The 25,773-nt window shown below is 42.3% G+C and overlaps 1 protein-coding gene across 9 annotated transcripts in view; it reads left to right on the forward strand.

Annotated features, from left to right (window-relative positions):
• The window catches only part of CELF2 (CUGBP Elav-like family member 2), a 550,854-nt gene that overhangs the window by 231,596 nt on the left and 293,485 nt on the right, over positions 1–25,773 (forward strand). Inside the window, exon 1 of one of the 9 annotated variants that reach the window (XM_061126054.1) lies at positions 2,505–2,622. The exons of 5 other annotated variants lie outside the window; for them this stretch is intronic. In XM_061126054.1, coding sequence (XP_060982037.1) covers positions 2,549–2,622 — 74 coding nt within the window. In that variant the 5' untranslated portion in view covers positions 2,505–2,548. Of the gene's footprint in view, positions 1–2,504; positions 2,623–2,763; positions 2,778–25,773 lie in introns of those variants that run through there. 3 more of the 9 variants (XM_061126055.1, XM_061126057.1, XM_061126060.1) reach the window with 3 other exon arrangements.

Consider the following 25,773-nt stretch of genomic DNA (forward strand, 5'->3'; position numbering starts at 1 on the left):
GCTATTGTGGAGGTGCTGTGATCATAGAAATAAAACTCTAGGGGGTGTATGTATGTGTGTGTGGACTTTGTTTCTCTCCAGCACCTACATTAAGAGCCTATGCAATCACTCTATTATTTATGTATTTGGCAACCAAACTGTTTCAGCTCAGCTACATCCGAAGCTTTCCTTCATTCCCGTTGTCACTGTATTTCATGTACGAGCCAGTCTTCTTTTATATCTGACCCCGGGTTTGCTTCTGACTTTACATGGCCAAAGCAAATGTGCTTTGAAAACTCTGGGACACACTGTAGTTGTTAAATAAGGCAGTAACCTATGCACTCGTGGTTCTCTCTATGACCTACTTACATACTTCCTCACCCTCCTTATAGTATGATTAAAAGCTGCTTTGAATCCACTATTGCCTCAAGGGATTGGAGCCTAGAATTTAACAAACTGCTGAGAAGGCTTAAGTCAGTAAGAGGCCTTCCCTTACAGCATCTCCCAACTAATTCACATGCAATTAAAGAGAAAATAAATATTTCAGAAGTGTACGTGTTAATGAAGCTTTTTCTACCTTCTAGGATATAGATGTGCATGGAGCTTCATTCCATAGCAGCCTATAAAATATTTTCCTTTTTGATGAATGCAGTTGTATTCTGGAGGCCGGTTCTGTTCGTTTGTTCTTCAGATAATTTTATTATAGAGTCAGCTGCTTATCTACATTTGGGAGTTATATAAATCATATCTTCAAAATCAGTAACTGTTGAGGTTTGTCTCATTTATCTGGCTAATTACTTTATCAAGGTTATTGAAAGACCAAGCAAATTCTTACAATTTCAAAGACAGTCTGCAGTAGCGAGGGTAGGGAGAAAATGTAATTTACTAGGAAAAGTTGGGACATTTGGGTATAAGAATTCATTTTACTGCATCTGTTTTTCAGTTCGTTATGAGTCTAGACCTGGTTCCACAGAAAGGCAATATTTTAAGAGGAAGGTTGGTCTTAGCCCTCCACGTATCTTAAAACGCTCTCCGTCAAAAGCCAGATCCATTGCTCAGCTGAAGAAGAAAATCAAGTCAATTAAGTATGTATGGACCTAACTGAGTACACCAGGCCCGTTATTCCAAATTGCTCAAGGCAGGATTTCCAATTGACATGTGGATTTCATATTGGTATATAAATATCCATATTTCTTCATAACCTCTAAAGATGATCCTATCTCATTATAACACAAGAAATTGGGGAGAAAAACAATTTCTCCAGATAATGGTGTCAGATAAATTTAAACCACGTGATACAATGCCACATGACCTGTTTAACCCTCTGCTGCCTGACTACACCCCGAGGTGTGAAACATCATTTCAAAATAAAATTTAAAAGTGATTACCAAAAGAGGCAAACTATGGAACTTCTAGTATGCAATTTATGAGGTTACTTTAGAATGTGAAATAGGCCACACAGAAGTTTTATAGGCTTCTGACCTTGTGAAAATTTGTTTCATCTAAAAAACACAGCAACAAAACAGTCATGAGGACGCCAAATTAGAACATCACCTTATACTTACTTTTAAAAATTTTCACAAATCACTTGGGAAAATTGAACTCCCTTGTCTTCATGAGAGTTCTGTCCTGTTTCCCAATTCCTATTAGTAAATTGGTCACAGATCTTAAATGAGTATTTAAGCTTCATGGCCATTACAGACCCAACACTCTTTCATTAAGCCACTCTTGGTTTTTAATCACTGTGTTAAATACTTGGAAATGACCATTTCGTGATGTATCGTTTTAAAAGAAAAGGTGATTTATCACTCTTAGTTTCAGCCCCGTACACGTCTCAATGTTTTCAAGATGATACAAAAGGAAGTATAATCGTGCAGGGATTCGTGCATCTTTCTCCTTGAAGCACTGAAAAGTCCCCAAATGTCAACTTGGGCCGTTTCTCTGATATTTACTTTGGCTCAACCACTAGTGCTATTTCAGTTATTGTGGTGAGTTCATACACGGGCGACACAGCCCACCGACGAGCATTTAAACTAACCCGGGGGATGATTCGTCTCTCGTGGCTTCCGTTGGGGAGTTCGGGTGCGCTCGTGGCGTGCACGGGGCTTGGGCAATACGGTGGCATTCAACCCACGACAAGCGGTCATTCGGGCCTCGTGCCAAGCGCCTGGAAACGGGACCGGACACAGCCGGCGCGGGGGACGGGTGTGCAAGTCTGGACGCCAAGGACCGCAGGCCAGGCGGCGATCTGTCCAGGGGGCGGTCCCGCCGCGCCCTCCTCCCCCCGGGGGCCGGGCGCGCGGGCCCGCAGGGGTTAAGCGGCTGCGCGGCGGGCGCGGCGCTCCGCCCCCGCTCGCCGCACCTGGCGCTCGGCGGCCCGCGGCCCGGGCGCTGGGTGTCGGCGGGGATTGGCGGAGAGCGGCGTGGAGAGAATGTGACAAGTGCCGGCTCGGGCGGCCGCCGCGGGGAGGCCGCGCGCACCTGTCCCTGCCCGTCTGCGCCGCCCGCCGCCGCTCGGCCGCGCGCACCGCCGCCCCCCGCGCCCGAGCGCAGAGCGCGCGCCGCGAACATGACTTCTGCCTTCAAGCTGGATTTCCTCCCGGACATGATGGTCGAGGGCCGCCTGCTAGTTCCCGACAGAATGTGAGTGTGGCCGCCCGACCGCCGCCGGGACGCTGGTCCGGAGCTCCGCGGAGGGAGAGGGCGGGCGGCGGCGCTCCTGCGCCCCGGGGACGCGGGGGGCGGCTCCGGTTCGGCCGCGCCCTGGGGTTCGGAGCCGGCGCTGGATGCGGGGAGAGGTGGGAGCGCGTCCGGAGAGGCGGCGGAACCCGGGGTGGGGCGGAGAGCCGGGACCAGAGAGCCGGACGCGGGGTCCCGGGGTCTGGGCGTGGGGTCCGGCCCGCGGGGATCGGCGAGCGGGGCGCGGCGTCCCAGGGTGGGGTGGGCGCGTGCACGCTCGTGTCATTGGAAATTCGGGGCTGCTGGAGCTCTCATGGCCCGTTTACAGATCTCTTCTTGCCAAATTGCCCGCTTCTCTTGTCTTACCCTTTGCAAAAATCCTTTTTCTGGGGTGGGGTGGGGGGAAGCGGGGGGAGGAAAAGAGGGGGAGGAGAAGATAATTATAAAACGTTAAAATAGCCAGGTGTACTCTGCAGAAATTAGAGTTAATTTTTACGTAATCACGGTGGTTTGTCTCATATGCAGCCTATAATTTAATAATTAATGTGATTGTGGTTGTTTTACACGTCGTCAAACTAGAGTAGAGAGTTTATTGGGAGAAGTCGGGAGCTGGGATTCCTTAGGAAAGGAAAGTATGCCTCATTTTTTCGGGGCTCGTTAGTCTTGATAGGAAAGTTACTCTTATCAGCTGGGGCACTCTGGAGGCAATAGGATCTGCTTGTATTTCAAGCATGTTTGAAAAGACAGCCTAGAAGGTTGCCAGGGGTGGAGATGAAAGGTCTGTGTCCATTTCAGGCTTGGAATATACACAGTTGTCTCTTATCAGGCCAGAAATGTGATAGTGAATCTAAGCTGCAATTAATCGAGCGAAAAAGGGACTGCTCTCCTTGGTAAGAGTACGTATAAAATGTTTCCTATTGTACGCACCCCGAGATAACATTCATATTCTCTCTGGCACTTTGCTGTAGCCGTTGCAATTTTCAGGCCATTCCGAGCTTTATGATCCATTTCCCTGGCAACTAACTTTCCCCTACGGTGCTAGATTCTTTTTCTAGGATGTTAAATGTTATGAGCTGAGAGATTCTTGAGAAACTCCACAGTGGCCAATTATTTGAGCCCCTAGGATTTAGGAGAAGAAAAAAAAAAAGGTGGGGAGAGGGATGAAAATCTGTTAAATGTGAATTGTCCTTCTTGTCGATATTAAGAATGTTAACTTGCTTTTACACGTGGTCAGGTTCATTGTCCAACTAAGATAATCAGATAGTGTAAATTAAAATATTGAATTTCCCTTTGGCAGTTTTCTCTGTGAAGTTAATCTTGATTAGTACCGTTCCCATGATATTTGTTTTGAGAGATCGCTGGCTTCTCCCCCCCACCCCTTAAAATAGCTACCTTTGTCGGCGTTCAACACAAGTTTGCACAGTTAGCTAATTTGAAAGTTCTGTGTGTTTTCTCCTCTGCTTCTTACTGTGTCAGGGCCGAACCAAAGATTTTCTTGGTCATGATTGTGCAATTGGTGGTCACCTGCTAAGAATACTCTGAGTGTAAAGTGTTAATGGCCTCTGAAAGATGCTCCTTTTCAGTTAAATTATTAATTATAAAAATTTAACTTGTCCTTTTCATTTAGTGGATGAATGTGACTGGCACAAACTACTGCTCTGAATAGAGCGTTTTTGTCTTAAGGATGGAGTCAGCTCTGAAGATCCTAATATAACTTCAACCCATTTCTCTTCATGTGTTAGTTATTCCATGTGTTAGATTGAGTTAAACTCAAGTTGTTTTCAAAGTCTTTTTCAACTCTAGCTTAATTGAAGCTTAAAAAAAAAAAAAAAAGAAAAAATAGAGGATTTGTAAATAATGTTATTGTTTCCAAGATATCGATTTTATGTCTCCTTAGCCCTAAGAGTACTGTAGCATGTTTTCCTTAAGAGTTTGTAATTAACTCATATTAGAGTCAGTCTTTGGGGAATAGGGGTGCGTGGGAAGGAATATGACAAGTTGAAAATGCTTGAAACTCACCTCCAAGTGTATCTTATCGCCACATTCAGACAGTTGAGAGGGTAGTGGTGTGGGTTTATTGTTTTCTGGACCCATCGTCTTTTATGGTCTGTTGCCGTTTGGACTTAAAGTGCTGTCAGCTAGATATTGGCCTGTTCCTAAAAAGAACTTGTATAAAACACAGGGCTTTTCTGGTGTTGATTTTCTAAATCTGTGGCACATATTTTCAATGGCGTTTTCCCGCAAGAATCTATTAGATAAGTTTGCAAGATGTAATATGTTTGAGTCCTCAAGGCAGATGAACAGATAGCTTTTGAGGTAAATGATTACTCTTGATGGCCCCACAAGCCATCAGGTGTTTAAAGAGCCGGATTGTTTAAGGCTCTGCAGTGGGTATAGAATTGTTGTGACATGGGCTTCAAAGTCCTGGGGTTTTCAATGTTCGACATCAAAACTGTACATGGAAATAGATCTTTAAATGATCTTAACTAGCAAACTTTTGTTGTTCTTGTGTTACTGTAGAATGTCATTCGCAACAGAGCATAATGAAAACAACACCAGAACTGATATTTTAAATCCTTTTTTAAACTGGGGCAATTGGTTTTGGATTATAGTTGGAGATGGGGATTTTTTTCTTTGTTTCACCTTTTGACTGATTGTATGTATGCATTAGGTTTTTTTTTTTTTAATGTGTTTGAATTTTTAAACAAATTTTAAACAAAATCTAAGAGATGCTATCTTGGAACTGAGAAATTAGAGGTGGAAATATCTATGAATGCACCCTTAAAGTATTAGTTCAGATTTGTGATGTTAAGAGTAAGATGCTGAGGAGAAGCCACCAGTAAATTAAAATGAAATCTTTCTCCCCGACACACACATTTGGTGAGTAACCTTACTGACAAAGAGGAAAAGTTACCCTGAGTCAACTTGGTGCATTAACCTTTTTTTTGTTGAGTGCTCCCACGTCGGGATAACCTGAAAGATGTCTATCCGGGTCTGATTAAACTGGAAGGCAGTTCTAGGGACACCGTTGTTCAAGCTGTTAAACCAGACCTTATTGTTTTAGAGATAAAGAAACCATTAGAGGAGCGATAGGACCAGTCCAAGAAGGCCTGTTATTACTGCTTCCCCCTCCCCACTAAAAGGACAGAGGCAGAGTCATTCACTGAATGCCTACTGTGTACCAAGACACTGTACTTATGCTTTCATAGTAGCTATAAGGGTGGTGGGTGTTGCACCCATTTCACAGATGATGTTTGAATAGATTACATTCTTGTGCATGCTATATGGGCAGTGAATGGTGAAGCTGTGGTTCACTTGTGTGTGTGTATGTATATGTATGCATATGTGTGTATTATATAAATGCATGTTTATGTGTTGATACAGAGAGAAGAGAGGACAGAATTTTTGTTGGGAATTGTGGAGAATTATAGGAGATACCTGCCTGTCACTTATTTAGGATTGACTCTCTAATTTGATCCAAATTAGTGAATTGATCACTCTTGTTTGATTCAAATTCACAATTATTCCATGAGCTCATGAACTAAAGAAAATATATTTTAATTTAAAACTTTTCTTTTCATTTACCAAGCACCAGCAAGATGAAAGTCAAAAGCCTTGAGTTCTTTTTTTTTCCAGATGGCATTTAAAGTTTTTTGGAAAATGCCATTACTAATAATAATAAAATACAATGCTGAGATTTGTCACCCAATTCCTTGATAGACATAAGAGGAAATTAAAACATGAAGACGCTAAAAGACGGATGGTGTGTATGGTACTTTAAGGAAATTTTTAAAGAAGTATTTTCAGGTGGGATTTCTGAGTGCCTATCTCAGTATCAACTGCTTCCTGAAACCGAAAATTCCTCCCATGTTGGCATTTAGAACACTAATGTTATCTTTGATCTGGGTTAGAGGTATTATTTTAGCTGAGTGTTGCTGTTTAATTGTAATTTGCTGGATTGAGATTACTCTGGCATCTGTTGATGAGATGCGGTCAGCTGGGAGGAATAAGAACCTTGCAAGATAAGATGAAAAGAAAAGATTTTCAGATATGAACCCAGTGATTAAGATTTCATAGCCTCATTAAGAATGTTTTCCATCCCCCCCAACACTATCATAATAGCATATTTGCCTTCTGATAAAAAACTGCGGTCTCCTTCCCTTTTTTACATAAATCCCCAGATTTTTCATTCCTCCTCACTCCTTTCTCGTGGCTTGCTTTCTTACATGCTCAGCACCCACTCTCCTCATTGAGGCTTTTATATACAATCATGGATGATGGGGGTCTGATGTCACTGTAGTAAATTGTAGACAGACCTCACAGTTGTCAATTCTATCAGAATCTCTTACCTGATTTGCATTTCACTGGGAAACCTCGGGATTGTCAGTACGTGGCAAGGAGCCCAGTGAGAAATCAGTAAGTCACTGATGTCTTTTTCACTTGCCATGCTGAACCTCCAAAATTAAAAAAGTCTTTATTTTAGAGTATTAATACTGGAAGTATTTTTTTTTCCCCTTTCAGAGGAGGCTTCGGTTTTTGCTTTGTGTTGGCAGATTAGGCCGTCATGAAGAGTTAGCTATTTCTCAGTGTCATGTTTGTTCTACAAGACCGCAGAAGAGAGGCTTTGTAAAGTCCAAATGATTTCCAGCTCGCGAGCCCCTCCCTGCCCTCGTGCCCGTGTGTGTATCCCCACTGTCCGGGTGGGGCAGGTGATGTAAGGAAGCCAGCCTCCGCGCTGTGCTACTTGGGCAGCAGTGCAGAAAATGCATTTTTATTTTTCCTCAAGAAAAAGCTCTTGCTGAACTTGAAGGGAAACAGAGCTGCACATTCCTGGAAAAACCTTGGTGGGAAACAAAAACTAATTAGCGCGGTAAATGTGATGCTCGCAGGTAATTGTAAAATAATTATTCCCCTTTAGCATCATCAGTGTTTAATTGTGCCATCCAATATTCTCATGCTCTGAATCTAGATGTGAAGGGATGGAAACCCCCCATCTCCTCCTGGGAATGTCTTTTTCATTTACTGTAAGCTTCAGACTCTTCTGAAAGGACTGTTAAGAAGAATGGGGGGAAAAGTACAGGGGATTTTCAACAGCTTCACTCTTCCCGTTTGTTCTAAACCGTGATGGAAAGGGATTACTCCCAACTAGTTTTATAGAAATACCAATTCCACTTATGTGGTTGAAATACCTTGTGAGCATATTTGAGATGTACATGTTCACATTGTTACCCATGGAGTTTTATGAGCAGTCTGTTTTATGAACTGCAGATTGTATATTATGTTCAGATCCTGAGAGTGATGCTTTAAAATCAGCTGATGATTTAAAATGAAATGCTAATAAATATGTAATCATATGGCTCTCAAAATGACAGATGAGTACAAATTCGGTTTTTGGTTAAATTTTAATTCCTCCATTTGAATGAATGCCTCAGAGCCAACCTGCTGGCAAATTATTAGGCCCATATTTTTTTTTAATTTCCCCTTAAAGATATATGCAAATCAAGTTTAGGCTACATTTAGACTAAAATATCATTTTAGTTTTTTATTCTCAACTTTTCTGCCAGATTCATCTGGCCTTCTTCTTGAGGTCAGATTTTTAAATAAAGAAATCTGTTTGAAGGAGACCTCAGTTTAAATGATGTGTGCTCCCTTTCCATTAGTGCAAGTTAAACAGATAGAAACAGGGTTCCTTTAATAGTGATAGTGCTTTAACAATGGGGTACGGGCAGTTGTGAATTTTAAGTCTTAATAATTAAAGAAATTGGTGGTTTGTTTTCTCTGTGAGATTGTTTATTTTTCTGTCATAATCGTAGAAATCAAGTTCCCCCAGCCCATTTGCCTGACATTTATATACTCAAACAGGACTGAAGATGTCCAGGGTTCGCAGATGATGGTGCTGACTCACTCCTCACAGAATGCATTTAATTTCAGCTGATTTCTCTGACATTTTGACATCACTTGTGGACAGCTTTTGAAAAAATTTGTTTTTGAGTTTCATGGAACAGGATAGTTCTTCAGCTTCCATACTAGGATCGAAAATTCAATGTTTTTATGCTGAAGGGCTTCATTTTCATGCCATTTCACAAAAAAGTTCATAGCCAGACTTGGACTCATTAAATTTTAAGATGGTATTTTAGATCCTTTTCCATGAATGATGTCTTCCTGTCTCCTGGTCTCCTCCTATAGCAGGAAATTTGTACCACATTTATGTGACAAAATCAGCTCATCCTTCAGGCTAAAAGAGCAAAATATTTTGTTGTTCACCTGGTTTTAAATGTGTATAAAAATGTGCGCATACGTGTATATAGACATATGTATATAGATACGTACATATGTATATATGTGTGTGTATATATATGTATATATGTATGTGTATGTAGATACAGGTGTATTTGTTGTTGCTCAGTTGCCAAGTCATGTCCAACTCTTTGTGACCCCGTGGACTGCAGTATGCGGGGCTCCTCTGTCTTCCACTATCTCCTGGACTTTGCTCAGATTCATGTTCATTGAGTTGGTGAGCTATCTAACCATCTCATCCTCTGCCCCCCACTTCTCCTTTTGCCTTCAAATGCACACACACACATACATATATATAAATACATAATTTATATTATATATTTATAATTACATAGGCTCAATATCATGTAACTATAATATAAATTATATATAAATTGCATATATAAAAATGCACACATATATTAAGTATATGCACATATAAATAAATGTATGCATATATATACACACATCTATATGGAAAACTATCTTTGACATAATTCTTCACTTTCTTAAAATACCTTCTATTTAATGGTCTTTGTCTCTAAAAATTATGAAATATTAGGGACCCTGTTGGAAATAGTTCTTCGAACGTTGTTTTGACTCTTTGGCCCAGAAGCTCAGAGCAGCTTCTGTTAAAGGTGAAGAAAGTGTCACTGTGATGGACCTGTCACACGTTCTGGGGAAAAAGCTGAGAGACCCTTCCCACCCAGTTGAGTGACTTTTGTTTCCTTGCTGCTAAGTCCTCAGAGCTGGGGACTGCTTCTGTTTTTCAGTTGCCATTGAGATGTTGCTCATATCAAGACCTTACAGGTTTAGCATAGGAAGAAAGGGTCTTCACAGAAGCATGACAGCAGACCCTCCATCAGTATTTTCTTGGGTAGACGTGGCTGGGGCTGCAATCCCATAGCTATTATCCCATAGCTTCCTGTTGATGCTGAAAGGAGAATTTGAAATCCCACATCTAGTGGAATTCCAGCACATCAACTGAACATCTTAAAAAGGCTAAAGCTACAGGAGATTTATGGACCTGTAAGGGGATAAATTGGTATAAACCTTCTTCAGCACACATGCACACCTTGACACCCAATTGTTTTCTCTGTACATCTCCAGAGTAAGATATTGGGTGTCACACAAATGAAGCCAATGCAGGCTGAAATCTGACATTTCATATTCTCCTTGGGGGAAAAAAACACCTTAGGGGAACAATAAAAGAGAAAGATGCTAGGAAAAAGCATAGGAAGGAAAACTTTTGGTCTTGGCCTAATGGATAGTCATTCCATTATGCTCTCACTCAGCTCTCCTGAATCTTTGCACCCTAACCTAGACTTCTCTAGGTCATTAACAGAATAGCTCTTCCTAAAGTTTTCTGCCTGCTTTTCTTAGGTCTTCCTTTTGTATATCTTTTGCATTCTTTTCTGTGAGTCTTCCAGTGACTTCTCTAAGCCCAATTTATTGTCCCTCTTCTGAGGAGTTACCTGAATTTCAAGAGAAGGGGCCACGTCCGTCCATAACACCGTTCTCAGAACTGCAGCCCCGAGAAGGGCAACGCCTGAACACCTTGGCGGTCACTTGCAGTAGATTCCAGGGCACAGCTGGTGTTTCTGTGCATAGCACTGTATTTTGACTTCCTAGACTATAGAAGGGGTGTTGAGTTTTCTGGTTGGGCAGAAGGGCAGCATATTTCGGAGTGATTAACTTTATGGATGTCATTGTCTTGGCCTGCTATATTTGGCACTGCTGCAGCTGTGTTTGCCTTCTCAAAATTGTCACCAGGAGGCCTCCAGCTGCAATTATTCCCTTCAGTTTGTGCTGGTAGCATTCTTCCTTGTGACTCCTTGTGGTCCAGCCTGCCATCTTGCTTCAGCGTCAGGAGTCAAAGGCGACACACGAGTTCCTCCGGGAAAACCTGATGGCTGGTTAACACAACTGGCAACTCCGTCTCAACAGTAGCAGTAAAGTCCTCTTCATTTTACATTCTGCTGAGACCTGTCAGGGTGCTGCTTTCTCTTCACAAAAAGCCCATATTTTCCTCTTTTTTTCTCTTCCCTATTGCTCTTCAATGGCAAAGAGTTGATGCCAGCATCTACTGATGGACAGTATTTCTTCCTTGCCTGTATTACTAGAGCAGTTTGGAACAGGTTTTATTTTGGTTTTGAGTATAATTGCTTTATAGTGTTGTATTTTCTGCTGTACAGCAAGGCGAATCAGCTGTCTGTATACATATATCCCCTCCCTCTTGGACATCCCTCCCACCCTAGATCCCTCACCCGACCCCTCTAGGTCATCACAGAGCCCCGAGCTGAGCCCCCTGAGCTGAGCCCCAGCAGCTTCCCGCCAGCTCTCTATTTAACACATGGTAGTCTACCGTGTCAATCCCAGTATCCTAACTCATCCCTCCCCTCTGTGGCCCTCTGTCTGTTCTCTGCGTCTGCTTCTCTATTCCTGCCCTGAAAATAGGTTCATCTGTCCCATTTTTTTTAGATTCCACACATATGCATTAGTAACATCCGTGGAATATAGCGACCCTAGAGTGATGTGTTTCTCTTTCTGACTTGCTTCAGTCTGTATGACAGACTCTCGGTCCATCCATGTCTCTGCAAATGACCCAGTTTTGTTCCTTTTTATGGCTGAGTAATATTCCATCATGTGTGTATATATATATATATATGTATGTATCACATAGTTACCCACTCATCTGACAATGGATAGAATCAGGACAGGGCAGGTTTTTACTTCTGGTATTTTCAGGCCCTCACAAAGCACCTCATTGCAGAGGAGACTTAGAGCATTTTTTTTCCCCATTAGTTGAGCCCCTCCCACAGAATTTTCTTTTCCTTCAAGATTTTAGTAAAGGTTGGTCTTCATATAGAAACCACGTAACTTCATTTGTCTGTGTGTGGGTCTTAATCTTGAGTTAGAATTTCCTCTTGGATCATTTCTGCTTGTTGAGGACGCTTGCCCTGCATCAGAAGCTGCTGTGTGCAGCAGAATGACACCACCAGGGATGTGGCTTTAGGATCTCTCCACCAATGGCTAGAAGGTCATCCCTGAAGGATGAGTATCTTTTCCTAAACAAGGGTCTCCTGCCTTCTCCCGGCCTGTGACTTGTCAGGATTCCTCATGTAGAACGTACGGAGAATCAGGTACACTCCCTTACCTGTGCCCCAGGATTGTTGTGAAGCTCATGTCCAGAGAGGGATGTCAACCTAAATATTTTACGGCTTTGTGTTACTTAAGACTGACCAAAGTTCACCTGCCTTTCTTGGGAGAAGCAAACACAGGGAAACTTCATTATAACTGACCTGTTAATGCCCTCTCCCTCAGAACGTTCATGCTCTAACGTCTTGGCCAAAGACCCATAAAGCAGTATTGCTCCCATATAAACTTTCAGAAAATGCTTCATCCCCAGGACCACATTAAGAAGACTGATTTTGGTTTTTTCCCCTCTTTCTTTCTGCTTGATGATTGAAAAATAAAATACAGTTTGTGTTCCAGCTGTGAATTTGTGGTCAGACCTTGCATTCTGAAATGGGGTGAAGCAAAAAACAGTATCTCCCTCCAGCATCCCCATGGGTATATTTGGAAAAGCCAACCTGTAAACCAGCTGGAATAGATCTTGATTTTCTTATGGGAGGAGCCTCAGCTGCTCCTCTCACCTGATGGGGCTCCTAACCCCAGCAGAAACCCAACCATGATGTAAACATGGAGGTGAGTATTGTAGGCCCCCGTTGCCTGCTGGCCTGGGAGGGGCTCAGGCCACAAAATGCCATGAGTCTCTGAAGGAGGAAAGGACTTGGAATCGGTGATTTTTTAGGAGTTGGCTCAGTGGGTGGAGGTGGGCAGCTGGCCACACGGTTCTCCCTGCTTTTCTACTCTAATTGCATAAGCCCTTACTTCTCCTGACACAGTGGATAGGGTCCTTGAAGTCCTAAGAAGCCAAAGTTGCTGCAGCCAGTTGAAGGTTTGCTCCCACAGGTAGAGATCAGTTGATGGATTATGATCAGATTCAGCTGGGAAGCCTGGCACCTCGTCTGAGTCCACTGACTGAGGGATGTCCTCCTTGGTGGGTCAGGGGCCACGCGGCACCCTCTCTGGTCAGGGGAGTGATGTTGCTGGTGAGACACCCCCAGGTCATGAACGTAACCTCCCAAACCAAAAATCCATTGCCTCCCGTCGCAGACCACTTTGCATGAGGGTGAACTCAGGCACTATCAGAGATGACAGTTGATTCTGAGATCACTGGGATATTGAGGAACCCCATTGAGGAACATGGGGTCTGTGGGTGAAAGTTGGCAGAATCTTTTGAAAAGGGGCTGCCTTACAGATTCTACAACTGTTTCTTTACAAATTGATGAGTTCTTTGCAGTTGGCATGTTTTATCTTCTCAGCATCTAAGACACCTAATTCACTTTGTAGGCAGCCTTTCAATTGGGCCAAGACTTAGTGTCCAGCTATCATAAAAAGTGACCAAAATTGGACTCTTTTTAAAATTTATTTTTGATTGGAGGATAATTGCTTTACAACTTTGTGTTGGTTTCTGCCATACATCAGCGTGAATCAGCCATAGGTATCCATATGTCCCCTCCCTCCCACCTCCCACCCCTATAGGTTGTCACAGAGCAGACAGACTTGAGCTCCCTCTGCCATATGGCAAATTCCCACTGGCTGTCTGTGTTACGTATGGTAATGTATATGTTTCAGTGCTATATGTAGATTCCATACATATCCATTATTATAGGATATTTTTCTCTTTCTGATTTAACTTCACCCTGTATAAAAGTCTCTGGGTTCATCCACCTCATTAGAACTGACTCAGATGCATTCCTTTGGATGGGCTGAGTAATATTCCATTGTATATACGTACCACAACTTAATTATCCATTTATCTGCCAGTGGGCATCTAGGTGGCTTCCGTGTCGTAGCTGTTGTAAATAGTGCTGCAGTGAACATTGGGGTACGTCTGTCTTTTCTGTGTGTCTTTTTTGATTATGGTTTCTCAAGTATTCACAGTAGTGAGAGTGCTGGGTCATATGGTAGTTTTCAAAATTGGACTCTTGTCAGCCTTAGGAGCCATTGAATGGCCTTGATCTGGCCTCTGTGTCTTTTTCAGATCTACTCAGAACGTGATACTTTGATCCAAATTGATTTTGTATTTTCTGTTCAGTAAAATAACGATGTCGTCCCAGAAGCCAAAAGTTTCCTGGTATCAACAAAACTACAATTCTTTGACAACAGAATGCTTCTTTTTAGTATGTTTCTCTTAATTCTGACTCCTGATGCTTTAAAGAGTATTGCCTTCTTGTGGATGTGCTTTCCAAAATATTTTGTGACATTCACTGTTCTTGATTTAGGATGTGCTAACAGCCCAGCCATGAAACTAGGACTTATGTAAACTATCAGTAATCTTCAGAAAACTTTGGCAACGTAAGTTCTATTGTTCTTGTTTTGCAGACGAGGAAAGGAAGGTTCTAGAAAATGAAGGCACGTATCAGGTTGAATTTCAGACACATTGGCGAATTGGCTGCTGAATATGTGGATTCTGAGTATGAAATAGTTTCTTAGCTGTGACCTAATAAAGGCTGAAGACAAAAGGAGGAAGAGGCGGCAGAGGATGAGATGAGTTATATAGCATCACCAACTCAGTGAACATGAACTTGGGCAAACTCTGGGAGATAGTGAGGGACAGAGGATGCTGGCATGCTGCAGTCCACGAGGCTGCAAACAGTCAGATGTGACTTAGTGACTGAACAACAAAAATAATAATAACCCTCTTTTTTGATACTCTTTCACATAAATTGCTTGCTCTTGATTTTTGTTTCATCATGAGACCAGTTTCTGAGTCCAGAAGGCAAGTGTTAGAAGAAAGGGTCACTATAGCAGAACTGAAATCTCTTAATGCCAGAGGCATTCTTAAAGCTGAGATAAGGAAGCAGTTAACATTGAACGTTAAGTGTTAGTCACTCAGTCCTGTTGGACTCTTTGCAACCCCATGGACCATAGGCCTCCAGGCTCCTCTCTGTCTGTGGAATTCTCCAGGCAAGAATACTGGAGTGGCTAGCCATTCCCTTCTTTGGGGGTCTTCCTGACCCAGGGATCAAACCCAGGTCTCCTGCATCGCAGGCAGATTTTTTACCATCTGAGACACCAGGGAGCCAAGGTAGCTCCTTGCTGTTCGTTGAAGGAACTGGGTCTTCCAGGAAGAGATTTGTTTGGGGGATTTCATTAGACACTTGGCATCCCACCCCCATTTAATTTCTTTTTCCTGATTTTTGCACCTGATTTAGAGGAATGCCTGGCCTTTCTCAGGGTGCTTCCAGCCCATAGTATGTTGTCTTGTGAATTAGAAAGACTCCTGCGTGGCATTCAGTCCCTGATGCCCCTTCATGTGGTTACTTGCCACGGTGTCCTTTGTACAGTTAACTTGCGGTTTTACCCCCTCTTCACAAATGGGCCAGAGAAGTCCGCAATAGAATTAGTGTCTGTGTACAAGGTAACACAGGGATTTTAGGTGACTGACAGTCGTGACCAACTCAGGCATGGTCCCTGGTCCCTTTCAAGTGTCAGTACACTTTGACCTTTTCATAGCATTTTGCTCAAGTGTATACACATAGGAGGGCTTCCTTGACGGCTCAGCAGTAAAGAGCCCACCTGCCATGCAGGAGACGCAGGTTCAATCCCTGGATCGGGAAGATCTCCTGGAGAATGAAATGGCAACCTACTCCAGTGTTGTTGCCTAGGAAATCTGATGGACAGAGGAGCCTGGTGGGCTCCAGTCCGTGGGGTCACAAAGAGTCGGACAGGTCTTAGCAACAGCAGTGATACACATTTGATGGGACTCTGGGTTTTCAGCACATCTGAGATTTGTATTTCCTCCATAGATACCCAGAGTAGAAGAACCAGTAAAAGAACAGAAAAGTTGAGAGTAGAATTCAGGCCTGGGTCTGTCTAACCCACACATCGTTTCGTACCAGATATCAGCTTGTCGAAATGCCTCTATTCTTGGCAGGAGGCGCGTTGTAACCTAAGAGGACGTGATTGGAGTGGAGTTTTCATGCCCCGTGTGGTTATTGTATTCTTGCTACTGATGCAAACATTATCTATAATTACATTTTCAAGCGACTGAAAATTGCAGGCTTTGTTGAACAAAAATACAGCCAAAGAATGGAATGTATATCCACTCCACCCTCATTATAAGGCTTTCAGAAGTCAGACTATAAGGCCCAATACTGTGGCTCTCAAACGACATGATACCAGCTCCATTCTCTGATGTTTGAACACTTTGTCAAAGTGCTGGGTTCCCAACGATGATCATAAAATTGGAGGAAAATGCTATTACTCATCTAGTGCTCTGCCGGTTCCATTGTCAACTCTGTCACAGTGGCAGAATCCACTCACAAATCCTCTGTTTCCAGGATGTAATATCCAGAAGCCACGATTGGATTTAGATCCAAGGAATGGTGGGCCACTTTGAGGGAGTTGGTTGAGATAAAGACACTTTTGCTTTCCTGGGGTAGATATTGTTACATTCTTATGACACATTGTCTTCAGGCTGCTTTGCTTCCCACCTAGGGTGCGATTTAAGAAATAAAATTGCCTCCATGGGGACCTACTGCAAGGTAGACCTTTGCCTTGGTCTTAGAACCTGGCCATGGGACAAGAAAAATATCCTGGCCAACCTCATTCTTCTAGACTCAAGATAAGACCCCCATATCTTTTTTCACTGAGAACTTAAGCCACATGGAATTTTAAACAAAAGAGAATCTGACATGTGAGACCATAGTACTTCGTTCATTGTTGATTAGCGTCCAAAAATTCAGGGAACCCATGAAATAGAAAGCATTCCTTGGTTTTGGGTGGAAGGCAAATGGGAGTGAGAAATTATAGTGACGTTGTTATTGTTAATTTGTTTCTAGGATATTAAACTTGTCACTGACATGATGGTTCACAAAACCACAACTCACTGTCTCAGCCCTAATAGGGTTCAGACTCTCTGCAAAATTGGAAAAAAAAAAAACCATTGGGTGCTTTAATTCAGAAAAGGAGCTGGGCAAACACTTGAGTCAGGCTTCCCAGGAAACCCACAGACCTTTCCTGATTCTGTCAAGTTCTGCCCTGACAGGTAGGACCCCAGTGTCATCAAAGAGGCATTTTTCAGGTTATAATTAAAGTGTGGGCAGTTGGAAGCCACTTAGTTCTAGTGTATACTTGGCGAACTGGATGCTCGTGTGTGTGTGTGTAAGTAAAGATTCTAGAAGGTGAGAACACATGTCTGTCATAGTGTATTGTAACACACACATATTGTGTTACCTTTTCTGACATAAATTATAAACTCGAATATGTGTACAGTTGAGATATGGACAGACTGCTTTATACTGTAACATGAAATTTATCATGTTTTTAACATTCATAGAGATGAAATTAGATAATTTGGGAGTCCAAGTAAAATGCTTTCTATGTGTAATACAGTGAATCAACAAGATTGTGTGTGTGTGTGACTTTTTTTTTCATTTTAAAAAATGTAAAGGGGTTGTTGCGGCTGTTGACACTTTTGTGGCAGTGGAAATCCTGAGACCTGGCCATTCTCTTTGATAGAATGTAATTGCCAGATTGTGAGGTGTAAGTGAAGGCAACTCAGTTTGTGTATTTCATCAATTCCCTTTGTGAATTACACTCTCCCACATTCAGCGTGCTTTTTTGACAGGTTATGTGTTTATGTCTCTAAGTGCCTGGGCTTCCGATAGCTTGGGTTCTTAACCAATCAGCAAAACTTACTTTAAGAAATTTAATTAGCCTGGAACCAAAGTAAATTAGCTTTTAAAGTTATCTAATTCTCGGGGTTTCTTGTTTGCTGCCACAGTCGCAAATTGATTCCGCTGTGGTCTAGTCACTCAAGCGCGAGTCAGAAAGTACGCAGCCGTTGTAGTTTGTGCTGCACACGGAATAGTTAAAATTAAGTTGGACAGCTGAGGAGTTGAGGATTTGTGAGTCACCACTGACCTATTCATCGGTGAATCAATCAGTTCTAAACATTTTCTCAACTGAAATCCGTATGTGTTTCTTTAGTTCTAAATTTCCTGCCCATGAACAAGAGTTGCGGCTTGTGTTAAGTGTCAGCCTTTATCGTATTGGCTGGTTGCTGCCCGTTCTAGGTGTTACAGAATTTTATGGAGTGTTAACAGTAGTTCATATTTTAGGTTAAACATTTGGTTGCTCTGAGATTTTGTCTACCAGTTTTCTTTCTTTTTCGAGGAGATGCTGGTTTAAGATGAAGAAGGCTCTGCACTGTTTGTTTTGTGTTCTGCCAAGCTTAGTAAAGGACTTTCTTGTTGGAAAATAAAAGTATAACTGCTGCATTTTTCTAAAGACCTTCATTCATCATCCTATGGATCAGGTGAGGGGAATATGATATTGCCTCAATTTTTTTTGCTATGCATACATCCTTCCTAGAGTTCTTAAAAATACCATCACTAAGGACGTTAAGTGGAGGAAGCATGGTCTCTTGGTGATATGCATGTACGTTTATGGTCTTGGCCTCTTGGACTGGAGAAGCCAGACCGCTTGAGAGAGAGGGGGACACGTTAACCGAAATACATAGTATTGCAGTTCTTTGCCATTAAAAAAAAAAGCTTCAAGAGTAACAGTGCTCTGTGCACTCTGTTAGGTCCAGTTGGATCAGGTATGATCCACAGAATTAATTGTGCAAGCAGAGGAATCTACATTTTTATCCTGTCCAACTATTTGCACCTTCAGCTTCCTTTAGACAGACTCTAGAATTTATGCTTGACCTAGAATCTGGAGACCAAGCAGGCATGTAGTGTGAAAATAAGCCAGTGTCCTAGCAGCCACATACCAGTAGCTCGAGATATGACCTCCAGTTGGAACTCAAGACACAATGAGTATGTGCCCTGGTTTCTGAAGATTCTCCCAGTTTGCACCTGTCATGCTGGCGTCATCATCAATAGCATCTGCCTTTCACTCTAAAAAGTGTCCCATATTTGATGATCAATTATGTGGTCCCCCTTCTCATGTTTGGTCCTGTCTCACTAGCTTTCTTAAATATGAACATGTTTGCCAACTTTTAAAATCTATACATAGGACTAACCCAAACCTTTCCACAAAAAGGGTTATCCATGCTTTGAAACATTCAGAAAAAAAGCAACTTCTAGCCTTATTTTCTCTGCCCTGTTCCCTTGCCTAAATCCTTAGAAAAGTTCTTCAGAATTGAACAGAAGTTTGTTTGCTGTTTCTAATGCATTAGTACCTTGCTGGGCACTTTTGTAATGGACTAGCTCATTAGATTGTTTCTTTCTGACTGAAACCTCTTGTTCTGGGAAATTCTCATCCACAACTTTGTCTGATCACCATTCCCCCAGCACATGGATTCAGCGTTTGAGGATGTGGACACCATATTTACAGGGCTGCCTTTCCATTCAGCTTTGTTAATTCATGAAATAACTGCCCCATTCTGGAAAGCCAACTTGGTGGCTCCATTAGTTCTGTTAAAAGTTCAGCTGGTGGATGAGCAGAGCCAGAGAATGATCTGATGGTGCAGTCTTTCTTTGTCTTCATGCTCTGCATGGTGAGATGGGAACGGAAGAGCCCAGTGAAGGTATGACGACCCCAGGGTATCCACTGATGGTTTTGAATTTCAGTCTCTGGGTTGCGTTTTTGCCCTCACCCATGCTAATTTGTCTTTCTCCTTCCATGCTGGAACTTCAGAAGATTTGTGCAATCTGTGTGTTTAAAATCGATTTCCTGATTTTTATTTTTTTTTACATTTATACCCAGCTGTTTGTTATTCAGTGCAGCCATCAGCATGTGAGTCTCAATGGACCATGTAATGTGCAGCTGTAGCCAGATGTAACGCTTCTGCTCTCTAAATGTTTCCGTTAGAAGCTTAGAGAGGCAGGCTCACAACTGCTGATAACCAGGTTGCTGGCATTAATTTACCCTCTGGAGCTACACAGATTCTGCCTGGCAATTTTATTTCACGACCAGCAAGCCGAGTGGTGTTTGCGATCTCCATCCCTGGTAGCAGTGTTGACACTGTATATATCAAGTACATCCACACTGATATGAAAGGTGCTTGTTCGGCTAATTCAGATGGCAGGAAGCTAGCTGTCTGATCTGCATGCATAAGCACTCTGCAAGCAAGGTTGTACTCGAGAAACATTGGCCAGGATTCATAGCCAACTTTGGCCCAGATTAAAATAAGTTTGTAAACTAGTCTCTTGAAGAAAACATTTCTTAGGAAAACTAACTTTAGGATCATTTCTCCGCCTTCTATAGTCAAACCTTGTTTCTGATTTGCACTTATTATTCAAATCTGTGTCTCCTTTTGTATTTGTATGATGTATCTTTGTTTAGAGGCTATAGCTTCTACCAAATTTAATTACTTCCCTTGGAGGCTTTAAATTGAGGGCAGCGTCTATTAATTGTTAATTACATTCCCTTGCCATTTACACAGCAAAAGTGCAGTTTCTAATTGAGGGTTTGTTCTGTACAGTGACAAGCGACTTCTTCCGTCTCAGTATTTACCTTTCTGTGGGGTCCGATTTTTATTTCTCTAATCTTATCTTTTATTAAACATAAAAGTAGACATTCTAGTGATAAATTGGCCATTCCTATGATCCAGTGTTTGTTACACATCTCAGAGGAATATGTGGGACTCATACTTGGCTCTGTGTTGCCATCTGGTGGTGTCTTGATCTTTCATAGCCTCCTTAGACCAGTTTCTGATGAGAAAATGGTACCCAGGGTCTGTTCCCTTCTTAGTTTTACCCCACAGCCTGTCTGGGGATTTGAAACTGGCCTTCCTCCCCACTGGTGACTGAGGGAAGCATCACTGTGACTGTTTTTTGTGTCATTAAGTATGCATTGCGTGTCTTCTGGATATTTGGCATCTTGCATTATTCAGTCTTTGATTCTCAGTTTGCCGTTCTCAAGCTTCCTTTCCTAGAAAGCTTATATCCTCAACTAACCTGTCTAGCCTGAGAGGGGGAGGGGGAAGATATGTCTCAACGTTTGATCTGGTTTTCCATCTGGATGTCTTTTGGAGAGTGGCATTTCTGCCCTAGTGGCCGTGCTTTGAGTCAAGTGGAGCCTGTCTGCTCAGTGATGGCTACTTCCTGAGAACCTTGAGTTGGCTGCAATTCCTTTTCAGCAGTTTATTAAGAGCATTATGAATCTCAGGAAGGGTTTGGTAATTTACTGAAAAAAAGAAGAGTTGTTTGTTCATTTATTTATTAGACTTGATGTTTCACAAGCTCAAGTAACTTCCCCGCCCAGCTTGGACTGTTTCATTTCTTACTGACATCTCCATCTCCTCTTTGAAGTAGATCTGCCATAATACTTGGCTTTTGTGTGATGATGTGCTTCTGTTCCATAGCCCCAAAACTTTTAATTTAAAAAAAAAAGAATCATAAAGGTAGAGAGCAAGAAAGAATCAAGCTACAGGTTGAATTAACGAGCAGGGCAAAGTGAAAAGCATTAAATCCTTTGTTATCAGGGAGGTTAGGTTTATAGCAAAACCAAAGCAATGGTAGCCTGTGGTTTTTAGTGAGGTTTGTAAAAATAGAAAAAGAAAAAAACCCTGCTTGACAGTGCCTAGACCTCCAGGTAGACAGTCATGCAACAGTAGAAATCTGCCATCTGTAATAGTAAGAGATGCTGAAGGTAGGCATGCACCATGCCGTGTGTCCCCAGCTCCTGGGATGGCTGCTTCTGGAAGGACCGAGGCACACCAGCAAGGATGAACCTGGGTCAGGTTGGGGGGGTGGGCGGGGATCGCCCCACTCCAGCCTCACCAGAGAAATGACTTCCCTCGACCCCTCCTGCATCCTGGCTCCTCTTTGTGAGGTCCTCTTGGAACTGGCCTTTGTTCTTAGGCAGGGGGAATGCTTCTCTTACAAAGAATGCATCTAAGGTGGTTTGCACTGCATTATGCCACCAGGTTGTGCTGGTGGAGGTATGTGGTGTGTGAAATTGAACGGTCTTTCGAAGTGTGGGGCTTATTAAGTTATTGATACAGGATAGCTGTCAACTTAGGCAAGGTGTGGAGATAATCCTATTAGAAAGTGATTACTTTTCTACCACAAAGTCATTAAAAAAGATGCGATGCTGGGACAGCAGGAATTCTGACAGAATTTCTGGGATCAGTTTAGTATTATGCAGTACACAGTCATCAAAATGAATTCTGCAATGACGCTTAGAATGTCCATGGCCACACTGGGGATCTCGTGTATATTATGCTCATCCATATAGAGATGATATCTAAATTACAGGCAGAGGTGGGGTTCCATGCTCTTTCTTCAGGGTTATATTTTTTTAATTGTATAGAAGTAGATTTAATTTACAATGTGTTAATTTCTGCTGTAGAGCCAAGTGATTTAGTCGTGCATACATATATAACATATACATATTTTCCCATATTCTTTTCCGTTATGGTTTATCACAGTATATTGAATATAGTTCCCTGTGCTGTACAGTAGGATCTTGTTTATCCATCATCTGCTAATCCCAGCCTCCTAAGGATTATGGTTTCAAAATGTGCTATAACCTTTTGTATAAATGTCACATGTCAAACTCTTAGTATTTGGAACCCCAGCTATGGGCTTAAAATCAGACAGTATAAATTATGTGGGTTGGGTTCATTTTTATTAAAATACTTCTGGCAGCGATGAAACTCACTTATTATAAAATTTGATTTTGGAATTAAAAATGGAAAGCTTTACAAAACCATGGAAATGGAGGAGAGGGGCCTTCTGTAAGGGTTTCCCTGGTGTCTCAGTGGTAAAGAATCCACCTGCCGATGCAGGAGATGTCAGAGATGTGGGCTTGATCCTTGGGTCAGGAAGAAGAAATGACCTGGAGAAGCACATGGCAACCCACTGCAATATTCTTGCCTGGAGAATCCCATGGACAGAGAAGCCTGTCTGGGCTACAATCCATAGGTCACAAAGAGTCAGACGAGGCTTAGCAACTGAATAAGCACTTTGTGTGGGAAGCCCGCTGCCTTGCCTTCTCATTCCATCCCCACCCCCCACTGCCCTCCAAGCTGACCCTGTGCTCCCATGGCATCCTGGGAGCCAAGAGCAGCCTCTGAGTTGCATCTCTTCCATTAGACCGCAGTACCCTGAAATCAGAAGCCAAGATTCAGTGAGCTGATGACCACAGCACCCGGCATTCCTTCCAGCCCAGAGGAGGTGAGGGTGTGTCACATGGCATGGAAAAGGAAGAAAACTCAAGACCCAACGTTGCTGGGGTGGAAGTGAGCTGAGCAAATTGTCCTGGAGTTCCTGCCATAGGCTGGGGATGTAGGACACACAGGCAAAGAGCATGTTATCGGAGCTGACAGCAGCACTTTCTGAAATCCTTGAGTTCAGACTCTGAGTGCCTTAAACCTGGACTTCAAATCTTTGGCTATGGACTTAGTTATTTACTTCTGGAGACGCCACTTTGCTGTTATTTGTCCAAGCGTACATTTGGTTTCCTTGTGTAAGCGTTAGGAGCTTCTAAATGCACATTATTGAACAAAAACAATTGGAGAGTCACAAGTTTGTTTTTAAAACTTTATTGAAAGCCGCTCAGTGGAAGATCAGTGTTAAGTGTGTGTAATAACTGTGGTCATTGAAGTAGGAACTTGCATACCAGTTTTTTGGGCTAGTTTCATTACAGGCTAAAGGATAATTATTTATTTCTTATATTTTACACTTTTATGTCAGTGCTGCTGGGGGTGACCATGGGCCCAAGCAATGCAAATATGTAGATAGAGATTTTTTAACATCCACTATAACTTCAGAACATAGTATGCATAGGGGGGAGGTGCGCTGGGGTGGAGAAGACAGCAGTGTTATCTTTTCTATTCTTTTGTCATGCTAATGTTACCATGTCATCTCTGCAGAAAGGATCTCAAAGACACTCTAGGGATTGAGAAGAACAGAATGTGTTGATGGTATGTATCTGGGTTACTAGAAACTGATTTTTAATTGAAGATTCCCTATTTTCCGAGAGTCCAATGACTTTGTTATTGCTCAGTCATCAAGTCGTGTCCGACTTCGCGACCCCAGGGACTGCAGCAAGCCAGGCTTCCCTGTCCATCACCATCTCCCAGAGTTTGCCCAAGTTCGTGTCCATTGAATTGGTAATGCCATCCAACCATCTCATCCTCTGTCGTCCCCTTCTCCCCCTGCCTTCAGTCTTTCCCAGCAGCAGGGTCTTTTCCAATGAGTCTGCTGTTCTCATCAGGTGGTCACAGTATTGGAACGTCAGCTTTTTAGCATCAGTCCTTCAGATGAATATTCAGGGTTGATTTCCTTTATATTCAGGGTCTCTTTGGAAACTGTAAATTTTGAAAAAAAATAAAATAAAAAGTGTCATTTCCATATCATAGGCAGGGGGACCAGGTATTCTAAGGGAAATGGGGACGGGAGAAGTGAAAGAAATCCCACACCAGCACAAACCAGAAGGAAAGGGTGGCACTGCTGTACTTAACCGCATCTTCACTGCGTTCTCTGTGAGAATTGCCTCCAACAATAAGGAGATAATTCAACAAAAGTATACACAAGACTCAGACATCGTGTTTTAGAGAAGAAATAAAATAGGTTCTCTGTTATATAAACATACCAACTGATGGTTAGTGCCTGATAAGATCTTAATCTGCTATAATAACATTTTCACATCTGATAAATTACATCATATAATCAAAGTAACAATAGTTTATAGAAACTTTAGAGGTATAATTTGTATGGAATTTTAATTATGGAGCAGCAGAGCTCTAAGCCACCAGGAAAACCTATTTTATACTGTATTTCCAATGTAGTAACTTGTGTTGCACCTTTTTATCGTTCTGGTCCTGTTGATCTCTCCCTCTTCCCTGTACCATGACTTTCGTAATTATTTCTTGGTTTAACAAATACTTATTAAATGCCTTCGTATGTGCCAGTGACTATGCTAGATGCACCATCAATGTTGTAGCCCCATTTTTAGAAAAGGTACTTTTTTTACTTGCCTTCTGCCTTGTGAATTCCCTTTTTCCAGCCATTTCACCTTATACCTTGTAGACTTTTCCCTGATCCAGCTGTGTTGTACCTGCTGTTTACCTCCATCTCTGTGGTAGGTTGTTTTAGTTGCTATTCTTCCAGCCTCCTGCCCATAATAGTGTCTTAATTCATGGCTGCTATAACAAATTACCACAGACTGGGTGCTTAAACAGCAGATATTTATTTCTCAGAGTTCTGAACATTGGAAAATCCAGATCAAGGCACTGGCAGTTTTGATTCTTGATGAGGCCTCTCTTGGTTTGCACACAATTGCCTTTTTGGCAGAAAGAAGTTCTACAGTCTCTGCCTCTTCTAAGGGCACTAATCCCATCATGAGGGCCCCATCCTCTAACCTCATTTCAACCTAATTAGCTCGCTGAAGCTCCACCTCCAAATACTTTGGGTGTTGGGGTTTCAGCATATGAATTTTGGAGGGATATAAACATTCTGTCTGTGACAGATAATGATACCACCAAGTCATAGAAGCAGATCCCGAAAGAGAAGTGGAACAGCCACAGTCTACCCTGCTGAGTGGGGTAGAGTTTGGAAGGTGACTGTAACACCAAGGCTATCAGCTACAAAGGGTGGTTCACTATTAACACACATTCTTTGGGATTTCCCTTTCAAACTTGGAGCCTGAGCACTCAGAAAGACATACCAGAGAAAGTTCCCAAACCCTATCATTTTGTGAGGCTGAGAAAATGAACATGATGAGTATCGATGGCACTGAGATTGTAAGATTTCATATTAGAAATACTCCTCATATTTTAGTTCTCTCTACATGTGTTTAATTTCTGCT

This window comes from Dama dama, chromosome 23, assembly GCF_033118175.1.
Source record: "Dama dama isolate Ldn47 chromosome 23, ASM3311817v1, whole genome shotgun sequence".
NCBI lineage: Eukaryota > Metazoa > Chordata > Mammalia > Artiodactyla > Cervidae > Dama > Dama dama.